At 39.8% G+C, this 21,424-nt stretch overlaps 1 protein-coding gene across 9 annotated transcripts in view; it reads right to left on the minus strand.

Annotated features, from left to right (window-relative positions):
* Positions 1-4,470: 4,470 nt before the first annotated feature.
* The window catches only part of celf6 (CUGBP Elav-like family member 6), a 194,415-nt gene continuing 177,461 nt past the window's right edge, over positions 4,471-21,424 (minus strand). For 7 of the 9 annotated variants that reach the window (XM_061746061.1, XM_061746043.1, XM_061746009.1 and 4 more), the window contains 2 exons: positions 19,592-19,741; positions 4,471-12,023 (listed from right to left, as the gene is read on the minus strand). In XM_061746061.1, coding sequence (XP_061602045.1) covers positions 19,614-19,741 — 128 coding nt within the window. In that variant the 3' untranslated portion in view covers positions 4,471-12,023; positions 19,592-19,613. Of the gene's footprint in view, positions 12,024-14,089; positions 14,162-19,591; positions 19,742-21,424 lie in introns of all 9 variants that reach the window. The other 2 variants (XR_009784403.1, XM_061746053.1) reach the window with 2 other exon arrangements.

Raw genomic sequence — 21,424 nt, forward strand, 5'->3', positions numbered from 1 at the left:
CATCTCTAGGGGGGCTGTTTTTGTAGTGCATCAACTTGAGAGTGCTTGTTGAACTTTAGACATCACACAAGCTCTGGAGTCAAGAAAAACTTTTACAAAGGAAAGGATGTTTGGTGTGTTTGCTACTGAGAGCTAGATGCTAAATACCCACAGCAAGATGCTCTGGGTTCATTAGCAAGATGCACCGCTTTCAAGAGATTTTGACAGCCAAAGTATCATGAGGCTCTACCAATATCAATGTTATTTCATTTTTTTAAAAATGATTCCTTTTTTTCTCTCCCAGCTGTATATTGCCGACCAACGCAGAGAAATTATGCATATATCCACAGATGAAAGCAAAACTGTCCGAAACTGATAAAAGCTTGTTCGCCCCCAGTGGGTGCCAGAGTTGCTCAGGGTTCATTCAGTCTCAGCCTTGATTACTTAATTAGACTCATTGATTGAAGTGAAACTTTAATGACCTTTTCCCCGCGTTAACCAGGTGCTGACATGCAGCCTTCTGTGGGATGGGGCAGGGCTGAAGGCCGGAAAGAGAGTGCACTCGCTGGTCTCTTGTTGCTCCGACGGGTCACGGGGGTTAAGCAGCACATGGCGCTCACGCACTAGTCACCAAGTTTTCCCCGTAGCACAATTTGTTTGACAGTGTGGGGCGACTGTGGTTCGGGGAGGTAGAGCAGTCAGTCGACCAGAAAGTCGATGTTTCAGTTCCTGGCCTCGCAGCCCGTATGCTGGGAGTCCTTAGGCGCGACGCTGGACCCCACATTCCCTGCAGGTGCTGCACGAATGTGTCTGCAGACGGGTGAATCGTTCCTGTCCTATAAAGGGCTTTGAGTGGTCAAGAAGAGTAGAAAAATGCTCCATAAATGCCGTCCATTTACATCATCTTTAAATCTTTCATAATTTTGTGTTTTCCTTGTAACGATTTAAGAATCTAAGCAAGGAACTTAAAAGTTGCACAAGTTTGTATCAGCTTAAGAAAATGTTAAAAAAGAAAAGATAAGTGCCTACAAAAAAGAAGAAGGAGAAAGAGGAAAAAATAGATAGAAGAGTGGTATTTTTGTTTGTTTTCTTGCTATAAATATATGTATAGATAGATTGGTGTTCAGTAAGTCAATGTAATTGTACTAACAGAGAGGGGCAGGTATCATAAGTTTTCTTCTTCCTGCTCCTTTTCTTTCATGGTGATAATGTGTACTTCATGGAATTTTGTACAACATTATCAAGAAGATTTACCATGAATGGAATAAATGAAATGAAATGAAATGAAATCTTTTGAAATTCCTAACAATGTGGGAAAAAAAGAGGATTTAAATTTAATGAACTTAATGAGCAATTTGTGATTAAATTGCAGTAGTACACCTTTATAATAGGTTGCTTCACAAATAAGCCCCTCTTTTCAACGTATTAATGTACTTGTCCTTGTGGTTCGCTCTTTCTTGTTGGTCTCTATTGAAGTGTTAAAGGAAACTGAATTGCTAACTCCTGACATTAATAGTCTTCTTTAAATATAGCTTGCAAGACGTTTGTTGTATACGAGTATTCAGTTGCTTGTGGGAGTCAGAACCTTAGCAAATACCCTTCCTGCTGTTCTGGTGGTAAATGGTGCAGACAGACAACAACATGTCCAGGTTCCACCTGTGTGCATCACCTCCAACCTAAATCCTTTTCCTCTCCTCCCACATCCCCCGCTGCATGCCTCACTTTAATTATCTCCCTTTTCAATCCCGGCGTCTTCAAGTCTCATCAATGCTTCTTAATTTTCATCAATACGGCTGCAGCCTAAGCTCTCTGCACCTGTCCAGTCACCATGGCAACCTCACCTCTGACAACAAAGAGCTCTGTAAGACACGGCATGCTGTATTCCCCTTGATTAGATATTGATTAATCTTTTGTAATACATAATAGGATCAAAGGGATTGTGGAGCTTTCCTTACCCAGGTCGTCTTCACACTTTCATTTAGTTATAATCTTTTGTTATTTAAGAATCTGCATGCTGAGAGGGATGAAATCCGATGTTGCAAATCTCTGTCATAGCCCCATCCGACTCAAGTCAGGGACTTGCGGAAGCAGAAATAACTTTTTCCATCTATTTATTTTAATAATAAGTGGAGAAAGGGAAGCAAAAAATGTAAATATGCAATTTGAAAAGCGTTAAAAGCACATTCAGCTTTCTGGGTGGCAAAACACTTAGCGTTTGCAACGTTCTAATAAGATTGCAGAGTCTCCCAAATACACAACCGTCCCTAATGGGTGCATTAAGAATAATGGAGAATAAAATCAAATGTTAAATTCATGGTAAGGGACAAGAGATAAGTCATAGTAAATATTTGTGTAGCAGATAGTTAAAGAGGTTGAAAGGCCATTATTCACAATTACCTACAGACATACCATTCCTTGGTAATGAGGCACGTGGCATTAATTTAAAAGCACATAAAAGATAATGGTCTGATTTAGATTTCTGTCAATTTCATATCACTGTCAGCTGCAAAATACTTTGGGAGTCATTATAAAATCACTTCACTTTGTCATAAACCCATTAAACCAGTGTTTTAATGAAATGGTCAATTTGAAGAAAGGACTAAATGTTACCCATACTGATAATTAAGCACACATTCATTTTCTTCTTCTTCTTTTTTCTAATGCTTCCAGGGTTTATTTCAAGGGTTAGAAGACATGTATAAAGTTTGAAGCTTTGTGAGGAGGGTCTCGATGGTTATCGGCACAAAACAAACTTCAAGACAGCGCACGCGTTTGTAAATAACCAAATCACACGCTGCCCTTCACACGTAAGCTGCACACGTGGATTTGGAGATGGATTTGAATGATGTGAGGCTTAAGTCCTGAAGAAACTTGCTTGAGGTCAAACGTGAGATTGAGGCTGATATTGTTTGCCGACCCGTTCGCCGTCAGCTGCAGTAGTTGAGCTTCGTAAGACCCCCGCATCTCAATCAGCATCAACAATAAACTCAACGCACACAATAAAACACAAAGACGCTGTGGATTTGAGAGATTTATGCTTAAGATTTTCAATGATACAAGGCTGAGAGGATTGTAAACAGTGGTTTTTGTGCTACAATACTGACAGCATGGTAGTTAGAATGGGGGAGAGGGGGGCTGGAAACTACAAAGAACCTTGTTTATAACAATCTGTTTTTTATTTCTTTTTAATACATTTCAAACAAGGATAAAGGTAGCAAAATGTAATAACTTTCACCTATCTGATCCATACTTCATGATTATCCCTTACTGCAAAACACTAAAGAAAAAAAGGAAAAGAAAAAATAGAACTGTCAAAAGTGTGTTGTTCTTCTATTCTCTTTCCCTTGGCCCCCCTTCCTGGAGCCAAACAAACAAACCTCTGTTAGCACATTTCATCAGCTTTAGGGGTTACAGAACAGATTGAGTATCGACAACGGTGGCTGTCGAGGCTTATGGCTCAAAGGCAACTGTAGAGGAAAATCTCAGGGGTAGGAGATGCAATCGAAGGGAGCAAAATAATTCAGCTGGACTCACTTGAGGAACAATCCAGTTTGTCATGTGGAATCATGGAGTGTCTGCTGCACAATGAGAGAGGATCCCCAGAGACTCCATACGGGAGTCAACATACGAATAGCCCAGAGTTAGTGCCCCAACTGGCCACTCTTTGCCTTTTTTATCACCTGCAAATTTAGCAACCATAAATCTGTTTCCACACCAATGCTGCTACACAGACACACCACAAAGACCCATAAACAAGAAATGATGCTTGGTGTCTGGGGATGGTTTTCTCGTTGATGTTTCCTACAGTGTCACGGTCCATTCTGGGAACACTTAGAGTCCAAGAGCTTTTTTCTTTTTTCCTTTCTTGCTTTTTGTCTTGCTGGTAATCGTGGAACCATGTTGATCTGCTAGAAGTTAAACGGCTTCACCTATTGTCCATGTAGGAGTGGTGGGAGGTTGTGGTTTACACTATGTGCTCAGATTTCCCTGCAGAAGATCCCTCACGAAGCTGGTTTGGACGATCTCATGACTAGTGGCCAGTTTTGATCACGAGGAACGTTTCATGTCAGTACCTGCTGAATATTCACAGATACCCATTGTGCCTTTTATATTATTTTCACAGTAAGACTAGAGCTGGATATCCATTACCATTTGATCTATTCTCAATTTTATTTCATCCGTCTTCCAATCTCCTTTCCAATTATGATGAATTGGAAAGGAGATGGGAATAATTTTCAAATTACTATTATTTTTCTTTTTTTTTTTACTAACCATCTTATCTCATTTTGTATTTGGATATGCTAAACAGTGTTATCTCACTTAATATTATGACATGTCCTGCATGAATTCTTACCACAATTTAAACTGGTGGGACACCGGCGGCTTCGTAGCGTCAAGACTGAGATTGTGCACGCCGCAGTGATCTATACCTGGGAATTAATAATACAGTATGTCTTGTAGAAATAAAAAAAAAGACAAACAGCCTCAATCTTCTACAGGACTGTGCTTTATTTTAGTCTAAGCAGAATATAATGAACTAGAGAACTACAGAGTTCAGGAGCACTACGGGAAATATCATCCCGAATCAGGAAAACGGACCCGAGCCAACGCTAATTCAGTTAAGTTACATCTCTGTTTGAAACAAAAGGACAGAAAACAGTGACTCAGTTTGTTTAAATAATAAAAAGACATGGTTATTTCTTTCATTGCAAATTTAAAATCTTAAATATATTGTGATGGATTAATTTCGGATGACAACAAACGAAAACAGTGAAATTATACAATGAAGCTGGGAATGTAGTGGTTCATGATATAAAGATCAAAGGTGTATAAATTACCTATGGCTAAATATGAACACTTTAAAGGCTCTCATTGTACACTTGATTGAAGCAAACTGCTCAGTGTAGCTGAGTTTGTTTACATTTTGGTCCTTGTAACCAATGAAAATGGAGGTGGATGACCACATCCATATTTGTGTCAGAATGGGCTTGAGTCAAACTCAGTGTGTTTGTTTCCAAGAGCATTTGGCATCCCCAGAGTACAGTGGGTGACCACTGTTCACAGGTAGTGCTGTCAAATAGAACAGGCTGGGTTAAGGCAGAATTTCCTCCTCAATTTAACAAACCAACTTGACGGGAGGAAAGCAGTGTGGAACAATATACTGTTGGCACAGTGTCTTCAGTGGATGGAGTCACATTAGGTAAGAAACTGTGTCGTCTCATAGGCAGGAACATAGAAGATGAAACTTTGAGATATGCCAGTGATTAAGAATAACCTTTGAAAAAATATACAAGTAAGAAAAAAAAAGAGAGACATAACAAGAAGACCATTACAGGAAACCAAATATGGTGAAAGAGCAAAATGTGACAGCATAAGTCCCCAAACCAACGTGATGGTAAAGTTTTTTTCTTTTTTTTGCCTCTTCTGTTTTGTTTCCTAATTTATTCAAATATGTTTTTTTCATTGTTTCCTCAATACAACAAAAGGGTTTAAATAATTTTTATTTTTAAACATTGCTGATCCATTTGAATCCTTTTACCGGTGCAGTTTGCTAATTCTTGTATTGGTTTAACATCATTCAAGAAGTAAAATCTCTTTAAACTTGTCCATGCACGTGGGATTTCACACAGGGATTGTGCAGCGAAAGAAAAGGAAAAGAGAGGGAAATAAAAACAAGATTAAAGCACATCTGAATAAACCTCAATGACAATGGTTCTACCCCAGCTTCAGCAAAAAAATAACACAAACAAAGAACTGTTTGCCAACATGAGTATAAAATCTCATTTGTTAACATCAGTGCGTCAATCTACAAGAAATAAAATCCTTTTATCATCTGTTTTTGATAAATTATTTCATATTTCCTTTTCTTACTTTCACTGAAATATATTAACTTTTCTTTTATTTTTTTAATCTTTTTTTTAATGTTTTAACATGATCTATCGTACGGCTATAAAGAATGATAAACAGAATTGAAAAATAAGTTATATTGTATGTACAGGTATAATGCAGCTGTGTGGTTAGGAGAGCTGTGGCAGATTGGGTCAAGCAAGCCGGTGTTCTGCTGGGATCTACTCAGAATAGTGGATCTCTTGTTCTCCCCCTTCCTCCAAACTCGCCCAACCGTGTAGATATAGCTTCAACCTTTTTGTATTAAATGCTTGATTGCAAAACGGTTTATGTACATGCTAAACAAATTGTATCCTGGAGTTTCATCTTGTAAAACTAGCCTCTTTAAATGCTGTAAAGCCTAAGCTGTCGCTTCCAAATAACTTTGCAAAAGTTTGGTGATAGCTGATGCTTCCTTTCTAGTATTTTTTTTCACACTGTCAAGCAGAAAGCATGCAGACAGATACACTCTGCTGTTACTGTCATATCTGTTCATCAGGCCAAATTGGACTAATCCAATTACTGCGCAGGCGATCTTTCTTCTGTCAGAAAAAATCATGACATGTCGGTGTACACAGAATCTTAATTAACGGATCCCTTCAGGGCCGTGGCTCAGGTTTGACATGAAGTCAGACACTCTCTACGCCTTGGTCCGACGCTTGGAGCTGTAGGGTGCATGTTCACAGCCCAGACCTTAAGGCCTTAAAAGGACTAAAACTCTCCTAAATCCCTGCACTGCTGTGGATACATTTTATAATGACATCATTGTCCCACAGAGCTGGACTTCTCAACACAAGTTGCTGTACAATCTTGCCCTGTTTTTTTTTTTTTGTATTTTAAAGGCTATTTACATTAAGAAGGAATAATAAAAAAAAGTCTTTGCCTTCATTACTCTCAGTTGTGTAGTTAAGCGTATAGAACCACACTTCCAGCAATCCACTGCATGTCGTTGGCTGGAAGATGGTCTCTTTGTTGTTTGCTTGTTACCCTTGGAATTGAATGCTCTTCTTGTGAGTCCGAAGCACGATTTAGGTGGTTTATCAACATGTTTGCTGGCTCTGCCCCCCCCCCCCCCAGAATGCAGTACAGTTTGCGCAGCTCCAACATTGTCCTCATCTTTATCTGCTCGACCTCCAGGATCAGGGGTAAGCCAAGGCTCTGAACCTCTCCACTAATCGTGACATCAATATGCCTGATGCCTGAGTATTGGGAGTGATTTTGTGGAGTTTCAGTTTAGCACACAGCGCCCCTTCCTTCCACCCAGTGCCCATTTCCACCATCATTGCCTCCACCTTTTTCCTATGCAAAATCCCATTTCCACAGCGAGACGTTTTCTGCACCAAAAATGAGATGACGGAAATGCTCTCTCTCGTAAAGCAGCTATTAAATGAGAGGCATTAATTTCTTCCCTCCTGTCCAACAGGTTCCTTTAATTATCTCTCCACTTTCAGTCAATTACATTTCACTTCCTTTTCTTGACAATCACTGCTATTTTCAGGGTGAATGTTATGCACCCAGGGGGTTAGATGTTCATGCTCAAGCAGTCCTCCGCTCTGTGCTGCCATTGGCCACGAGCCTCCGAGGATGCGTGCCACTCTAAGCTTTGTGAGCGGTGGTGTATTGGCAGCTGAAATGGGTATGATATATACAGTCTCCAAATTTCTAAATTGGTACATGCAAATTTTGTAAATCACTGTGAAAGAAAAACCAAAACAAACCAAAAAAAAAGGAAACAACTGTTGAATTTAAATATACCCTCCACCTCCGTGATGATTAGAGATGGTTAGATGCTTGATAAAGGCAGTATAGTGTAACCGAGACACCTTTGGAGCTATACATATCAAAAGAAAGGTTATCTTAATTGGATGCATCCCTATTCTTTCTCTGTAAAATGTGAATTCCTATTACCTCGTGGTAAATTTGAAGGCAGATGTCAAATCAGATTCCAGCTAAAACTTTTTGTGTGCCCGCAGGGTTGACATTTCATAGTGCTCATGGAGGCGAAAGATACTGTGGACTGAGAACCACACTGGTATTAATCTAGAGACAATATAGGAAGTAAAATGTGCAATAAAGTAGATAATAAATACATAAATAAATAAATGGACAATGAGCACAAAACACACTTTTTCCACTTATTTCTTAAGTCCCCTTGAATGTTACACTGCTGTCCCTGGCTTTTAATGCCTGTCACTTCAACAGCAATCTTCCAAGGATGTAAATGTAGAAGCACCCTTGTTAATAGTATTGAAATGTTAATATTACATGATCAAATTTAGTCCTGGCGTAGCATAGCGGTTATGCTACACAAGAGCTGCGTTATTAGCCAAGCCAGGCAGCACGGTAGGAGGCTTGGCTGGGTTTTGGCCCACTAGGGATTCGACGTGCTATTAGTAGTGGGAGCGAGTACAGCATCCGATAGAGGACAGAGAAGTTCAGCGGAGCATGCATGCAAGATTCATGTTACCGAGCATATTCTGGAGATCGCCGAGACAAGAACAGTACACCTGATTGCCCATGGAACATTAGTCTGCCCATTGATCAGTTCAGCTTCACATAGAAAATGAACACAAATTGTTTGGAGAACATGGCTCGGTTTTGAACTAATTCATACGGCTTCCTTCATTTCCGCAGGATTTAATCAGGGGTAGAGGAACTGGGTTTTCACATGTATGCCCTTTTAAAATGCATTGGGGGGAATAAAAAAAAAATAAAAAAAAGATAGACATCATTTTGAATCTGGATAGCTGTGCTTCATATTATCAGGTTATTCTTGAACAAAAGTGTGCTTTGCAGGTGTCGTTGCAGGGATCCGAGCAAGGAAAAGGCAGAAATGAGAAGTTGTTTTGTGAAACACGGCGACTTCTGTCGTTGACTGCTGCGATGCCATTTTTGTTGCTGAAAAAAAGAATCACAATAACGCAGGCAGCTGCTTTTGTCAGACTCAACACTTCCAGCAAGATTGGTTGGTTTTGACCCAGTTTTGAGCAACTGCTGTGGCCTTTTTTTTGGTCACGTAAAAGCAAAAACAAAACATGTTGCTCACTGCATTTCTCTTCTGTTATTTTTATGTCAATCTGATGTGCAACATTAACACCTTGTTACTGTATAATACGGATGGTTTTGTTCCGATCCTCCGTCGTCTCTTCAGTTAATTCAGCTGTATTATTTTTGCCAGGTCAGCTGTCAGCAGCCTTGCCAGGGAGTAGGCACAAACATAATTCTCCCTAATCTTCCTTTTGTCATCCATGTGCATGCAGGGGACCATCTTTCCCGTCATTTGGGCCAAGTGATTATCCCAGTGATTTTTCACTCGGTTGCTGCTAATGTATAGAGGCCGATGATTACAGTGTGATTAGAGGGAAAGGTGAAATAGCATGTCTAATATGGTGCGGGAGATAATTGAAGGGTAGAGAGCACAGGCATTAGCCAGGTTTGAAAATGCTCTTCTAAGGGGAGAGACGTGCTGCGGTTTGGAAAGGCATGGCTGCTGTAAGCTGCAGCGAAAAAGTAGGCGGTACAAGGCATGCTGATATCATGGACTGATATCAAGACCACGAGCTTATTTAAATGACAAAGGCAGTGCATTAAAAAACTGTAATATGCTGGCACATTTGATCAATCCTTGCGTTTCTGATATGCAACATGTCAGAAAACAGAAACAGATTTCAAAAATGAAAGAGGGGAGAGGGTAAAAGCAAGAAGAAGAGTCTCAGTAGGAAGTATGAACTGGTTGGACCGGTTCCCAGATGTATCAAATTCAGTCCTCATTAACCCTTAAGTCTGGGGTCTTGGAAAAGCATATAGCCCAATTCTATAATGTTTGTCACCATGGACTTGATTATAGCTTCTAATTTTATTGGTTCAATTAATCTGCAACAACTTAGACACAACGCAGAAGGCTCTTGCTGTGATGAGTTGTTGACTTCCTCTCCTTCTTGCCTTATCCTGCCTCTTAATGCCAGCTGTCAGTGCTCAGAAGGGCTGGTGTGCGGATGTGAGCTGGTGTTCTGCGGGGAAAATTGGGAAGTGTTCGTAGTGACTGAAACAGCATCGCTCCTCCCTCTAGATCCACTCCAAACATATTGATCTGGTAGGAGAGAGGAGCCTGCTCGCACAGCCCTAAAACAGTCAAAAGAAAGGCTTGTGGACTCCAAGACATGACAGCACTGGATCGCTTCGCTCCGTCAGAGTCAGAGAAGCTACAGGCATGAACCACAGTTAAGAGTGACTGTTAACATTTATATAGTATTTTGCCTTTTTGAGTGATATATTGAATGTTTTTTTTCTCGTAATTTCTTTAAGAAAAGCAGGTCGGTGAACATGTTAACACTTGAATTTGTATATATTATATTTGTCGGAGCTGAAAAAGCTCCAAAAGCCCGAGCTTCTTTGCCATCAGTGTTGAACTGAACTTGTCCTCAGAGAAATGTTTCTCTTTATCTGCCAAGAAGACAAGATGAAATGGGTCTCAGTTTGAAGTTTTGCAGCATCACCAGTGGACACGCGCAGTCTTGATAAGTCACTTGCAGATGTCCTGGTTGATCGGCATCCTTTTTGTTTGAGGGAACACCACACATGGGCCAACTCATTACTAAACTGAGTTCATTCTCCTGGCAGTTTCAGTAGCTGTCGCCTCACACCTTCCTTTATCCCTGCTCCGCTGTTTCCCTTGTGACCAGTCGGATCCCTTTCGACTCCTTCTAACAACTTGTGGTTTGAGGAAAAAAAAAACAAAAAAAACAAAACAAAAAAAAAAGTACAAGACACCCCATGTCCATTTTTACTTGGTCTTTACAGTGGATTGTCACTTGAACACAAAGGCCAGCAAAGTAGCCTTAAACATCTGCACTCTGACCAGCACAGACATCAGTAAGTTCAGTCTTTTTTCACTTGTCATCCTTTTTTTTTCTCTTTTTTTTGTCTTCCAGAACAGTCTGTTCATAGCTGTCAGAGAATCTGGTGACTTATACATCACGATGAGTGAGATATCCAGTGGCTGGTACCTTTTAACATCCAAGAGAAACAGACTTGTTGCCACGAGGGTGGATCAGTTTTTTTTTTCCTTTCATCCCTTCATTTACCCCTTTTTCATTACAGCTTCAAGTATTACTTTTATTTTTTTTTTCTTTAAACAACAGCAAAAGTTAGCAAATCTACATTTTTTTCTAGACTACTTCACTATTCTACAACTTGGTGCTAAATCAGCATCCAGAGCAAAAGATCAGCCCCTACACTACGATTCCATGTCTTTTTTTTTTCCTTTTTTTTAATACATTATTTCCATTTTCTTTTATTCATACTTACAGTAGGCCACTGGATATTGATTTAATGATTTTTTTTGACTATAAGTAAATTGTAATACTTGCAGCTACAAGGTATGAGTTTTTTTTTAAATATATATTTATATATTTATATATTTATAATCTTTTAAAAAGCGTTTAGTCCTTTGGTCCCTATTTCCTAAGGAATGATGCATGTTAATTATCCTGGATTCTCCACTTCTCTCCTTTTCTTCTTGTTTTCTTCTTTGATCCAGAGCTTGCCCTGTCACAGAGCACAACACCTGTGTAGGCACAAAAACCAAAATGGCAGCAGGCTGGTGTGTGTGTTTTTTGTGTGTATATGTGTGTGTGTGTGTGAACTCATGACTTTGCTTCAGTACTGTTGTTGGCATTTGCACGTATCTATACATATACAAAGTAAGTTTTTTAATGTTTTTTTTTCCTTTTCAGTTTTTCATTTGTTTACTGTAGCTTAAATGTGTGTTTGGTTTATCTTCTGTTTGTATGTGTGTATCTATATCTGGTGTTGGTATGCATGCTTTGAGCATAATGAGTCTATAAAGGTTTTTTTTTTCCCCATCATGTCTAAAAAACAGCAGCAAAAAGTTGGTCTCTTCAAAAAATCTTCTTCCACATACACCAAAGCAAAAAACGGGGAAAAAAGAGGCATTTGCGAAGAAAGAAAAAAATAAACTTAAAAAAAATAGAGGAAAAAAAACCCAACAACTCTGGGATCCTTCTTTCAGTCACCCAATCTTTCAGCGGCTTTCCAGGAGGATCAAGGGACCACCCTTCCTTCATGATATGTAGCAGAACAAGAAGTCTTTGTACTTTTACTGCACTTGTGGAAATAAGGTGTTGTGGCCCTTCATCCTGTGACACAGAGAGGGGAGGAGAGAAAGAGACGGGAGAATAAGGTGAGTGGATTCAGTGAGGCTGTGGCAAACATGCTCAGGGTTGCTGGCTCCTGGTTATCACACAGACTGACAGGCACAGCCAACAGCATGAGAAACAGACGGAGAGAAGAGGAAGAAGAAAAAAAAAACTGAGTGTCAATCACAGCCAGAAATAAGTGGGCTAGAGGTGGGGTTGGAGATTTGTGTTGAAACCATATGGAACAGACATCTACACTGTGACAGCACTAATCCAAGCAAGGTCTAATTTAAACTGACTACATCTTCCTGCATGTTGCTGTCATTCTTCTTTTTTTTTTTTTTTTTTTTTTTTTTTTTTTTTTTTTTTTTACATTTATTACAAGCAAAGATCAAAAGCAAAAGAGCTGGTTTAAAAACAAGAGTGTAAGAAAGGTAAAAATGTTGCAATAATTGGAATGACGCAAAACTGATGGCTGAAAAAAGTCAATATTTTAACCAAGTGCCTGTAATTAGGAACACATGAATAAAGCCCAGCCTAGCATCTCCCCTGCATTTGCACTGATTTGATATCCTGCACTGTTACTTAATGTGTCCATACTGCCAAGCTTCGGATATAAAAGATCCTGTTTACAGCCCATCAGCCCTAATATGTTGTGAGCTATGAGGTGGGTGAAGAAAGGCTACGAAATCACAGCAAATCACTCTCTGGGAGTGAACATGAAAGGGTCTGACTTTGTGACGGGGACAGGCACCGGGGCGCTCTTTGTTCTACCTCTCCATCTCTGTAAATGAGCTTGTTACCATTTCATAATAGATCTACTATGCACACAGGGGAGCAGAGATCCTAAATTCAAATTTCATATGCGTAACAAAGCGAGCCCAGCCATTAGTGACATATAGCAATAACAGCCTCAATTACAGATGCATGCCTTTTGTGCGCCTCATATTCTTTCTATACGTGTACCATAAAAGAAAATAAAGTTGGCTTCTTTTTTTCTTCCTGAAAGTAAACAACTACTTTTGAAAAGAGAGAACGATTTCACCCTCCAACTTTTGCAAAAGATTTTCCCCACAAGTTAGCAATATAGCCCATGTATGCCACCTTCGTAGATGGCTCTATAAAAGACTCCTGGTAGTTGCGAGGCATAGTTGAGGCCATAAAATACATTATTTCTCCCTGTTTCCCTGGATCAATACCCTCCCACCCCCAGAGTTCATTGAATAGACCAGGAGGGTGAAATGCCTGCAGCTTCTCTGAAAAAAAGGGCAGAGCAATTTCTATGAAAACGACTATTAGGCTTGGCCTTGGGGGTCAACAAACTCACTTGCAAAAAAGGGACCTTTTTTCGTTGCGGACCTATTTGCGAGAGCTACAATAATCCAACATATGAACAGCTAAAACATAAGATCTAATTTAACTGGTTGCATACTAAAGTACACCCCCTCCACCCACAAAAAAACAACAACCAAACACCATGTTTACAGCATCTTGTGCAGATCCAATCCGCGGAGAACTTAAGTGAACACATTTGCTTGTGCACATTAGAATTTTAATTGGCTCCTTCATCATAGGGTCACTTTGGAAATCTCTTAACTGAACAGCTTTTTAGCCAGATAAAGGTTCTGTATGCAAAGATGGAAACTTCAATTTAAAAGAAAAATGGTAGTTTGGTGGAAGAACACTGTGTGAATGTGAAAGTAAAGAAAAAACAGAAATGTAAAATAGAGAACATACATACACATGAACCCCACAACAGAAAGTAAAACATCACAAGGGCACACGGTGCAAGGGCACAAAGGGTTATACCACTTCCAGTTATAAATCAACCAACCAGTCAGCACGTCATTACAGGTACCAACCAAGAAAGGCATCGATGACTGCACTCCACAAACTGCCAATATACAATATACAGTATAAATATATATAGATATATATATAAAAGGAGGGCAGAATATAAAGAGATAGAGTTTAGAGATATCAATCAACGCCACGTCATGCAACGCAGTCACAGTCTCACCACATGACGTCATCCAAAAGAAAATGACACCATGGGTTCAACTTACAGCTGTGGGAACTTGGCCCCATGACTGGTGTCGGGGGGTGTGTGGCTTATAGCGTGGAAAGGCCACCTCACACTGTGATTGGCCATGTCAGGTTGCCAGGGTTGTTGAGGTGAAAAAAAAAGAAAGAAACAGTGGGATTTTCTTTTCCTTAAGTCAGAACTCCATGCATCCTTTTTCATTTTTGCCCCCCAAACACTCTCATTTGCTCTGCCTGACAAATCAAAACGAGGTTATTGTAGTCGTTACCGTAAAACTGGAAAAATTAAAAACATAAATAAAAAAATAAGAAGACAGTGAAACAGAAGTAATAGAACAAATAACTCAGCACAGAGGTGCACCTTTTGTGGCTCGGTGTTTTGGTGAAATATTCTCAGGCTGATAACATTTGCGAGGTAAAAGGTCGAAGTCATGTTTTTATATTCACAAATGTAACTCTTATGTCAGAAATGCATATTTCAGAAACTTGTCCTGCCTGAAGTAATTGGATTTGCCTTGCATTGTTTGCTATGAGGGTGGCCATGCAGCCAGCGCTTCAGCCTTGTCTTTTTTTTCTGTATTAGGCTACGTTTATCTATAAAACACAGAACGCAATTTGAGAGTAGCAGTGCTCCTGAGACCAGAAGAACAGAGCACTGCCTGATTGTGTTTTTAATTTAAATTCAAAGCGACATTGTCACTGTTAGAGTAAAAAATAGACATCTAAATTTATCTACATATGGTTTTTGTCTATAACACATTACAGTTTGTGAGCATAATGATAAAGTTCATCCAGAATTTAGAAATGACTTAAAAACGTATGCATTTCATGTCATTGCTGAAGCGCTTGTTTGCCTTAATGTGAGGATTCAGACCCGTGAAGCAAACATGAAGATTGCTATTATTTCTTTTCAAATACTTTTCATTTCTGTGAGCATCCTCATTACTTGAGTAATCTGTAACTCTAGAGCTCTGTTATAGAACTGCCTCACTATCCCCAGTATACTTCTTTCATGTTTAAGGGGATTGAGCTCGGTTTTGCTCTGCTGGTTCTCTCTAACTCAACAACAAAAATAGTGTTATAACTGAAGAAAAAACAGGATTTAACTGGACGGGCAAAGAAGAAGAACATGGGGGGGGGGGAAGGGCGATGAAACACATACACACATGTGTGCACACACTTTCTGATTAAGTGTTGAAATATTATAAGACCTGTCTTTACTCGGTTGCTTTCAGAGCAGATCTCGGTGATGGCGTCGCCATTCAGAGCCGTTGCAGGACATTTCCATTCCTCCCTTGTTGATGCTCTAAATCAAATTCCCCCCACCCTCCTTCTCTTCCTGGTAAGTCAGCTTTGAAAGCTTCTCCACAATTAACAGGGCACAGCTCTATTCAAATCCGTTCAGAAAACGGACGGAAAGAGCATCTATCATTTTTATTTCACATGTCATCCCGTGGCTTTTAAAGAGTCAAATCTAAGGCTAGCAAATGGTATTACCACTATTTTGTTTATAGAGTAATAGAATCTTGGCTGATGTTATTTTAATGACAAGTTGTCCAGCCAGTTGGGTTTAGAGTGCATGCATACACATTATGTTTGCACAGGCAATTGCGACTTGGACCAGATGGGTAATGATTATTTGAATCAAGTGTGACACTGTGAAACTTGTCTTTTGAGAGATGGCACAGATTTAAGTAAGGCTTAATTTTATTTATATGTGTGAAAGCTCTTATGTTTCAGGGTCAAAATAAAGACTGATGAACGTATCTGGTGTCACTTTATGCCAGAAGTTCCTCATTAAAGGGGGGAATGACGTGTCTTGACAAATAACACCATGCGTTGTGGCTTAATTAAATATGGATATTCTGCACGGCACATTTCAAACATTAATATTGATTTTATTTAAAAAAAATATCAGATGTGATAAATTAAAATGTATAAATACGAGGAATGCAAGTCCATAGAATGCTCTTGATGATGATAACATTATCAGATGGGCCTCTCAAGTGATCAGCAACAGGTAAGCCCCAGCAATGACTCTCAGGGCTCTCGCTGGAGCGCTGCCAACAGTTGAGTACACGACTTGTAAAACCATACATCTGTTTTATACATAACATTGCATGCCATGCAGCCTATGTTTGTGTTACACAGTACCCCAGTACAATATGTTTACAGTAAATTAAATTAGTTTTTGTTGCAATTGTTATCCATCCATCCATCCATCGTCCGCCGCTTATCCGTTCCCGGGTCGCGGGGGCAGCAGCCTCAGCAGAGATGCCCAAACTTCCTTCACCCCAGACACTTCCTCCAGCTCTTCCGAAGGGAGTCCGAGACGTTCCCAGGCCAGCCGAGAGACATAGTCTCTCCAGCGTGTCCTGGGTCTTCCCCGGGGTCTCCTCCCAGTGGGACATGCCTGGAACACCTCCCTAGGGAGGCGTCCAGGAGGATCCGATAAAGATGCCCAAGCCACCTCAGCTGACTCCTCTCAATATGAAGGAGCAGCGGCTCGACTCCGAGCTCCTCCCGGGTGACCGAACTCCTCACCCTATCTCTAAGGGAGTGTCCAGCCACCCTGCGGAGGAAACTCATCTCGGCCGCTTGTATCCGCGATCTCGTCCTTTCGGTCACTACCCAAAGTTCATGACCATAGGTGAGGGTAGGTGCGTAGATTGACCGGTAAATCGAGAGCTTCGCCTTTCGACTCAGCTCCTTCTTCACCACGACGGTCCGGTACATCGACCGCATAACTGCTGCTGTTGCAATTGATAATCTAAAGTATTTTTTTTTTTTCAATCAATGATCACCACTAAGCTGAGTGGCAGGAGCTTTGGCGGCCCTTTGCCAAAGCGAGGTGACAAAATACCTTCAGGAATACTGCAAGGAGATATGAATGCAGCTCTGTATTCGATCACCATGGAGACCATTAAGTGGATTTATGCCACAGCAGCAGTGATCCTAGATGGCTTTGGCCAGGAGATGAACAACACAAGCCATATACAGTCTTGTCCATTGATAAAAAAGCACTGGAAGCCAACAAAAAGGCAACACGCAGAGCTATCAGAGGATGCAGTGAAGAAATACGGGAAACTGTTCATAACTTAACAAAAACAAAAACTCCAAACTTTGGCTATCCATCTTCGAAGGTTCACTAAAAAAAGCAGGAGCCAGAAGAGTAAACTAGATGTTTTCCACCTGACTAAAATGTACTCAGTGGCAGGAGGGAAAAGATGAGAAAAGCATCACCCAAGGCAGCGCCTTAACAGTGCTGGAAAGGGTATACGAGGGAAAGAAGGATCACACAACACCAGTGATCCAGGGCTTGTTTGTTGGCTCAGTCCTGCTCATGAAGAATCCACAGCAAGACACAATCCCATCTAACTGCTGGCCGATAACTCCCTTCTGCACAACATGGAAACTCCTGTCAGCCACTAGAGCGAAATAATATTCAACAGACAGACAACATGACTCGATACATACAGTACCGGATTTTGCGGATCATTAGGTACACCGCAATATCAACGAACGGGTCTAGTTTCATACATAAGATGCATAATAAAGACATATATAAAGCGAAACAAAACAGTCTGGTAAGACAAACTTTATTCTTTTTCACTATAACTCAGAATGTCATTCAGTTGTAACTAATACGGAAAAATACACTCACATTTTAAATCATTCTACTTATAGAATCCACAAATAAAAAGTGGAAGAGGTAAGTGTAGTAATATGTCCTGTTCCCTGATTGGTTTATCGTTGCCAGCGATAGCGGACCCTTGAAGTTAGTGTGAGGTCGGAACAACGTTGTATTCCAACATTTCATTATAATTGGATTATGATATACAGGACTGTCTCAGAAAATTAGAATATTGTGATTTTCTGTAATGCAATTACAGAAATAAAAATGTCATACATTCTGGATTAATTACAAATCAACTGAAATATTGCAAGCCTTTTATTATTTTAATATTGCTGATCATGGCTTACAGCTTAAGAAAACTCAAATATCCTATCTCAAAAAATTTGAATATTCTGGGAATCTTAATCTTAAACTGTAAGCCATAATCAGCAATATTAAAATAATAAAAGGCTTGCAATATTTCAGTTGATTTGTAATGAATCCAGAATGTATGACATTTTTGTTTTTTGAATTGCATTACAGAAAATAAAGAACTTTATCACAATATTCTAATTTTCTGAGACAGTCCTGTAAATTTGAAAATCAGGTTTACGTTAAAAACCTAACAGCTTGAGGTCTAATTATAGTAAGGTACCATAGACTAGATGTTGGATGATGGTTGCTTGCCAGCACTACATAATTTGTTACCTAACGTTGTCGTTGCAACCCGTATTCAACCAAGGACCGACTTTAATGTGTCAGCTGGGAATGGGGCTATTATACAATATTATACAATATAATATAATATGAAATACGTTTGATATATGTAAAGGGAACTTAACATTTTTTCACAGTATTATGTATTTCATTCTGATAAGAACAGACCTGTTGCTGATCAATCGAGATTGAGGCAGTTGCAATGAAAAATATGCTTTGTGTATATTTCAAAGTAATGAAGACATATCACAAAGAAAAAAAAAAGTAAAAAGATGAAATATAACTGTGGACTGTGACTGTTTTTAGCTGAGAGCAGATTTTACTAAGTATGGCCCAAACCCAAACGAACTCGTGGTGTGTAGGAGGATTCATGACAGAAGCCAAGCTGTGAGTAAGTGATTTCTTTATTGAGCAGATTCAGGTTTATTACTTTTGCCCTGGATTATGATTTAAAGCATCTTGCTCTTGCTCGTCATGCTGACTGGTGACCTAAATGTAATCTCTGTTCTTGTTTTCATCTCCTCACTAATTTTTTGCTGAGAGTCAGGATGTAATGTGGGTTTTTCTCCAAGCACTTGACATAAATGTAATGCTGAGCTATTTTGGGAGGCTTATAATTGGTATTTGGTTTTTGGGGACTTGCATCTTAACATCATGGATCAGTTGTCTGTGCTGTACACGGTGGACAGGTAATTATGCTCAGCTTGGTATTGATGATGTCATTAATTTGTCTTGTGGCTCCCTGCTGGTGCAAATTAAATTCAACAAACCCCAGAAGAAAACCCATTTCTGTCGAGCAGGAAAAACCTGACATCTCTAGAGACTGCTTCTTGAAAACGGTTCCTATGGAATCTAGAAACTTTTACAGTTGTTATTTGAGAGAAAATTAAACATTTAACTTCAAACGATGAGAAAACAAAGTCATGTCTGAGCACATGGTGTCACAGTTACTTATCATTGTTTTTTGTTTCAAAGGAAAAATAAGTATTTCTTTATCAGTGGTACTTAACAATAAACATTGCAACGTTTCTGTTAAGAGGTGCAATACATCCGAATGCAGAGACATCCAGATCCACTGAATTACTTAAATTCAATGAAAGAACATAATGTAAAAATCCAGAGCTAGATTTTCCACTTGAAGTGGGTGTTTTTAGGTATGCCACAGTATATTATGGTCTGAGTGTTACTGTACCTGGGTATGGACAGCAGACGAGTCAATAAGGTCGGTTGGCATCCTTTGGCCGCTTTAGCTGCACCTTCAGCCTCTTCATGCCTATCTGAAAGCCATTCATCGCCTGGATAGCGGCTTGAGCACTGGACGGGTTATCAAAACTTACAAAGCCTGAGACAAGACCACAGAACAAGAGAGAGAGATGAGACATGAAGGCAGAGAAATGGAGAAAGATTAAAGAGAAAAAAGGAGAAGAGAGAAAAAACAAGGAGAAAAGAGGCAAAATGAAAGATGAGAGGGGAAAAAACCTTTTTAACTCTCAACAATGACTCAACAATAGGTCTTTGTTTTTCTCTTTTCAGAAGATTAATTGAAAATCTCTGAATTAAAAAAAAAAAAGATTATATGAAATACCACAAAGGCTAATAACACAGATATTAAAAATCAAGCGAAGAAGACAAAACAGGCACTTTAATTTCAGAGAAGGAAAAAAAAGAAGTGAAAAGGTGTTAAAAGATTAGAAAGGAAGAAAAAAAAACAGCTCTTGTGTCATTGGTGTGGATTTTTAGAGCAAACGAGTGTTTGCAAATGTTACCTGAGTGTTTGAGCCACACGAGAACATCAGCACTGTGTATACTAGTGAATGTGTGTTTTCAATTTATGTGTGTGACTGAGCATGTATCTAAGTAAAGACCAAAGGGCAGGGGGTCGTGATGAGATGCTGGAAGCAAGGTGTGTAGGACGGAGGTGCCTGCTGCTCTGAGTTATCACCTGGGTGTTGAGGCAGAATGAGCCCACAGCTTTCCCCGCCAGGACTTCTTGCCTGCTCTTATCACAAACCTCTGTGATTGACGGCCAGAATTTTCCGCCTGCCAGCTGATTTGATCACACCGCTATAGGTCCAATTTAATTTGGGGGGAGAGGGCAGGCTTTTGTCAGTGCGGGTGAGATAAGGCTGATGCTTTTACAAACCCTTTAAACAAACTGAGCAGGGAAGGGCCTGTCAGTTGGTAGTGATCTCCTTCCCAATCCTACACACACACACACACACACATACGCTATCCCAGGCTTTAATGAATCGCAATACCTCACATTTACATCCACATGCCAAAAAGCTGATGGGATTCTGCGGCTCAAAGTACAGAGGAATACAACAAAGAGTAAATTGCAAACTTTTTAATCCTGGCATATTGAAGAAGACATCAGGTTTTGGCTTCTAACATCACCGCCAAGATGTGTCTATAACTTTCACCTTTTTTTTTCCTTTTTTTTTGGTCACGAATTTTAGGAAAACCTTTGTTCCTTCACATAAAACACGTTAGTGTCTCATCTCCATGACTTTGTTTGGAGCAAATCATTTAGTCTGTCGTGTTATCAATAGTTGGCTGTGTTACACGTCAGCAACAGAGTCATCATCTCTAACTGGAGACATTTAGGGTGAAAAAGACACAAACACAACCAGATCTGTTTCCTATGTACCAGATTTCACTTTGGTATATTGTGATTTTTCTGAATGTCTGTGAATATTGTCAATGTTCTCTCCGCCGGTCATGTGACTGATAAGTTGACTGTGTCAGAACTTGATTGCAAAATGAAGTAAACACTTCAGAACCACTGACTACGTTTACATGCAGTCAAAATTCGGGTTATTGCTAATATTCCGGTTACTGAAACATTCGGCATATTCCGTTTACATGGTAATTAATCATTTGGGATATCTGGATCAAACCAGCGACGCGCAGAGAACATCATGACGCAATTCCCGTCATTTTCGCTTCTTCTTCCTGTATCCAAATTCAAAACAAATGCTGCTTCGCCTAACTTTTCGCTCACCTTCTTGTAAATCTTGCTATC

Source organism: Cololabis saira, chromosome 2 (assembly GCF_033807715.1).
Source record: "Cololabis saira isolate AMF1-May2022 chromosome 2, fColSai1.1, whole genome shotgun sequence".
NCBI lineage: Eukaryota > Metazoa > Chordata > Actinopteri > Beloniformes > Belonidae > Cololabis > Cololabis saira.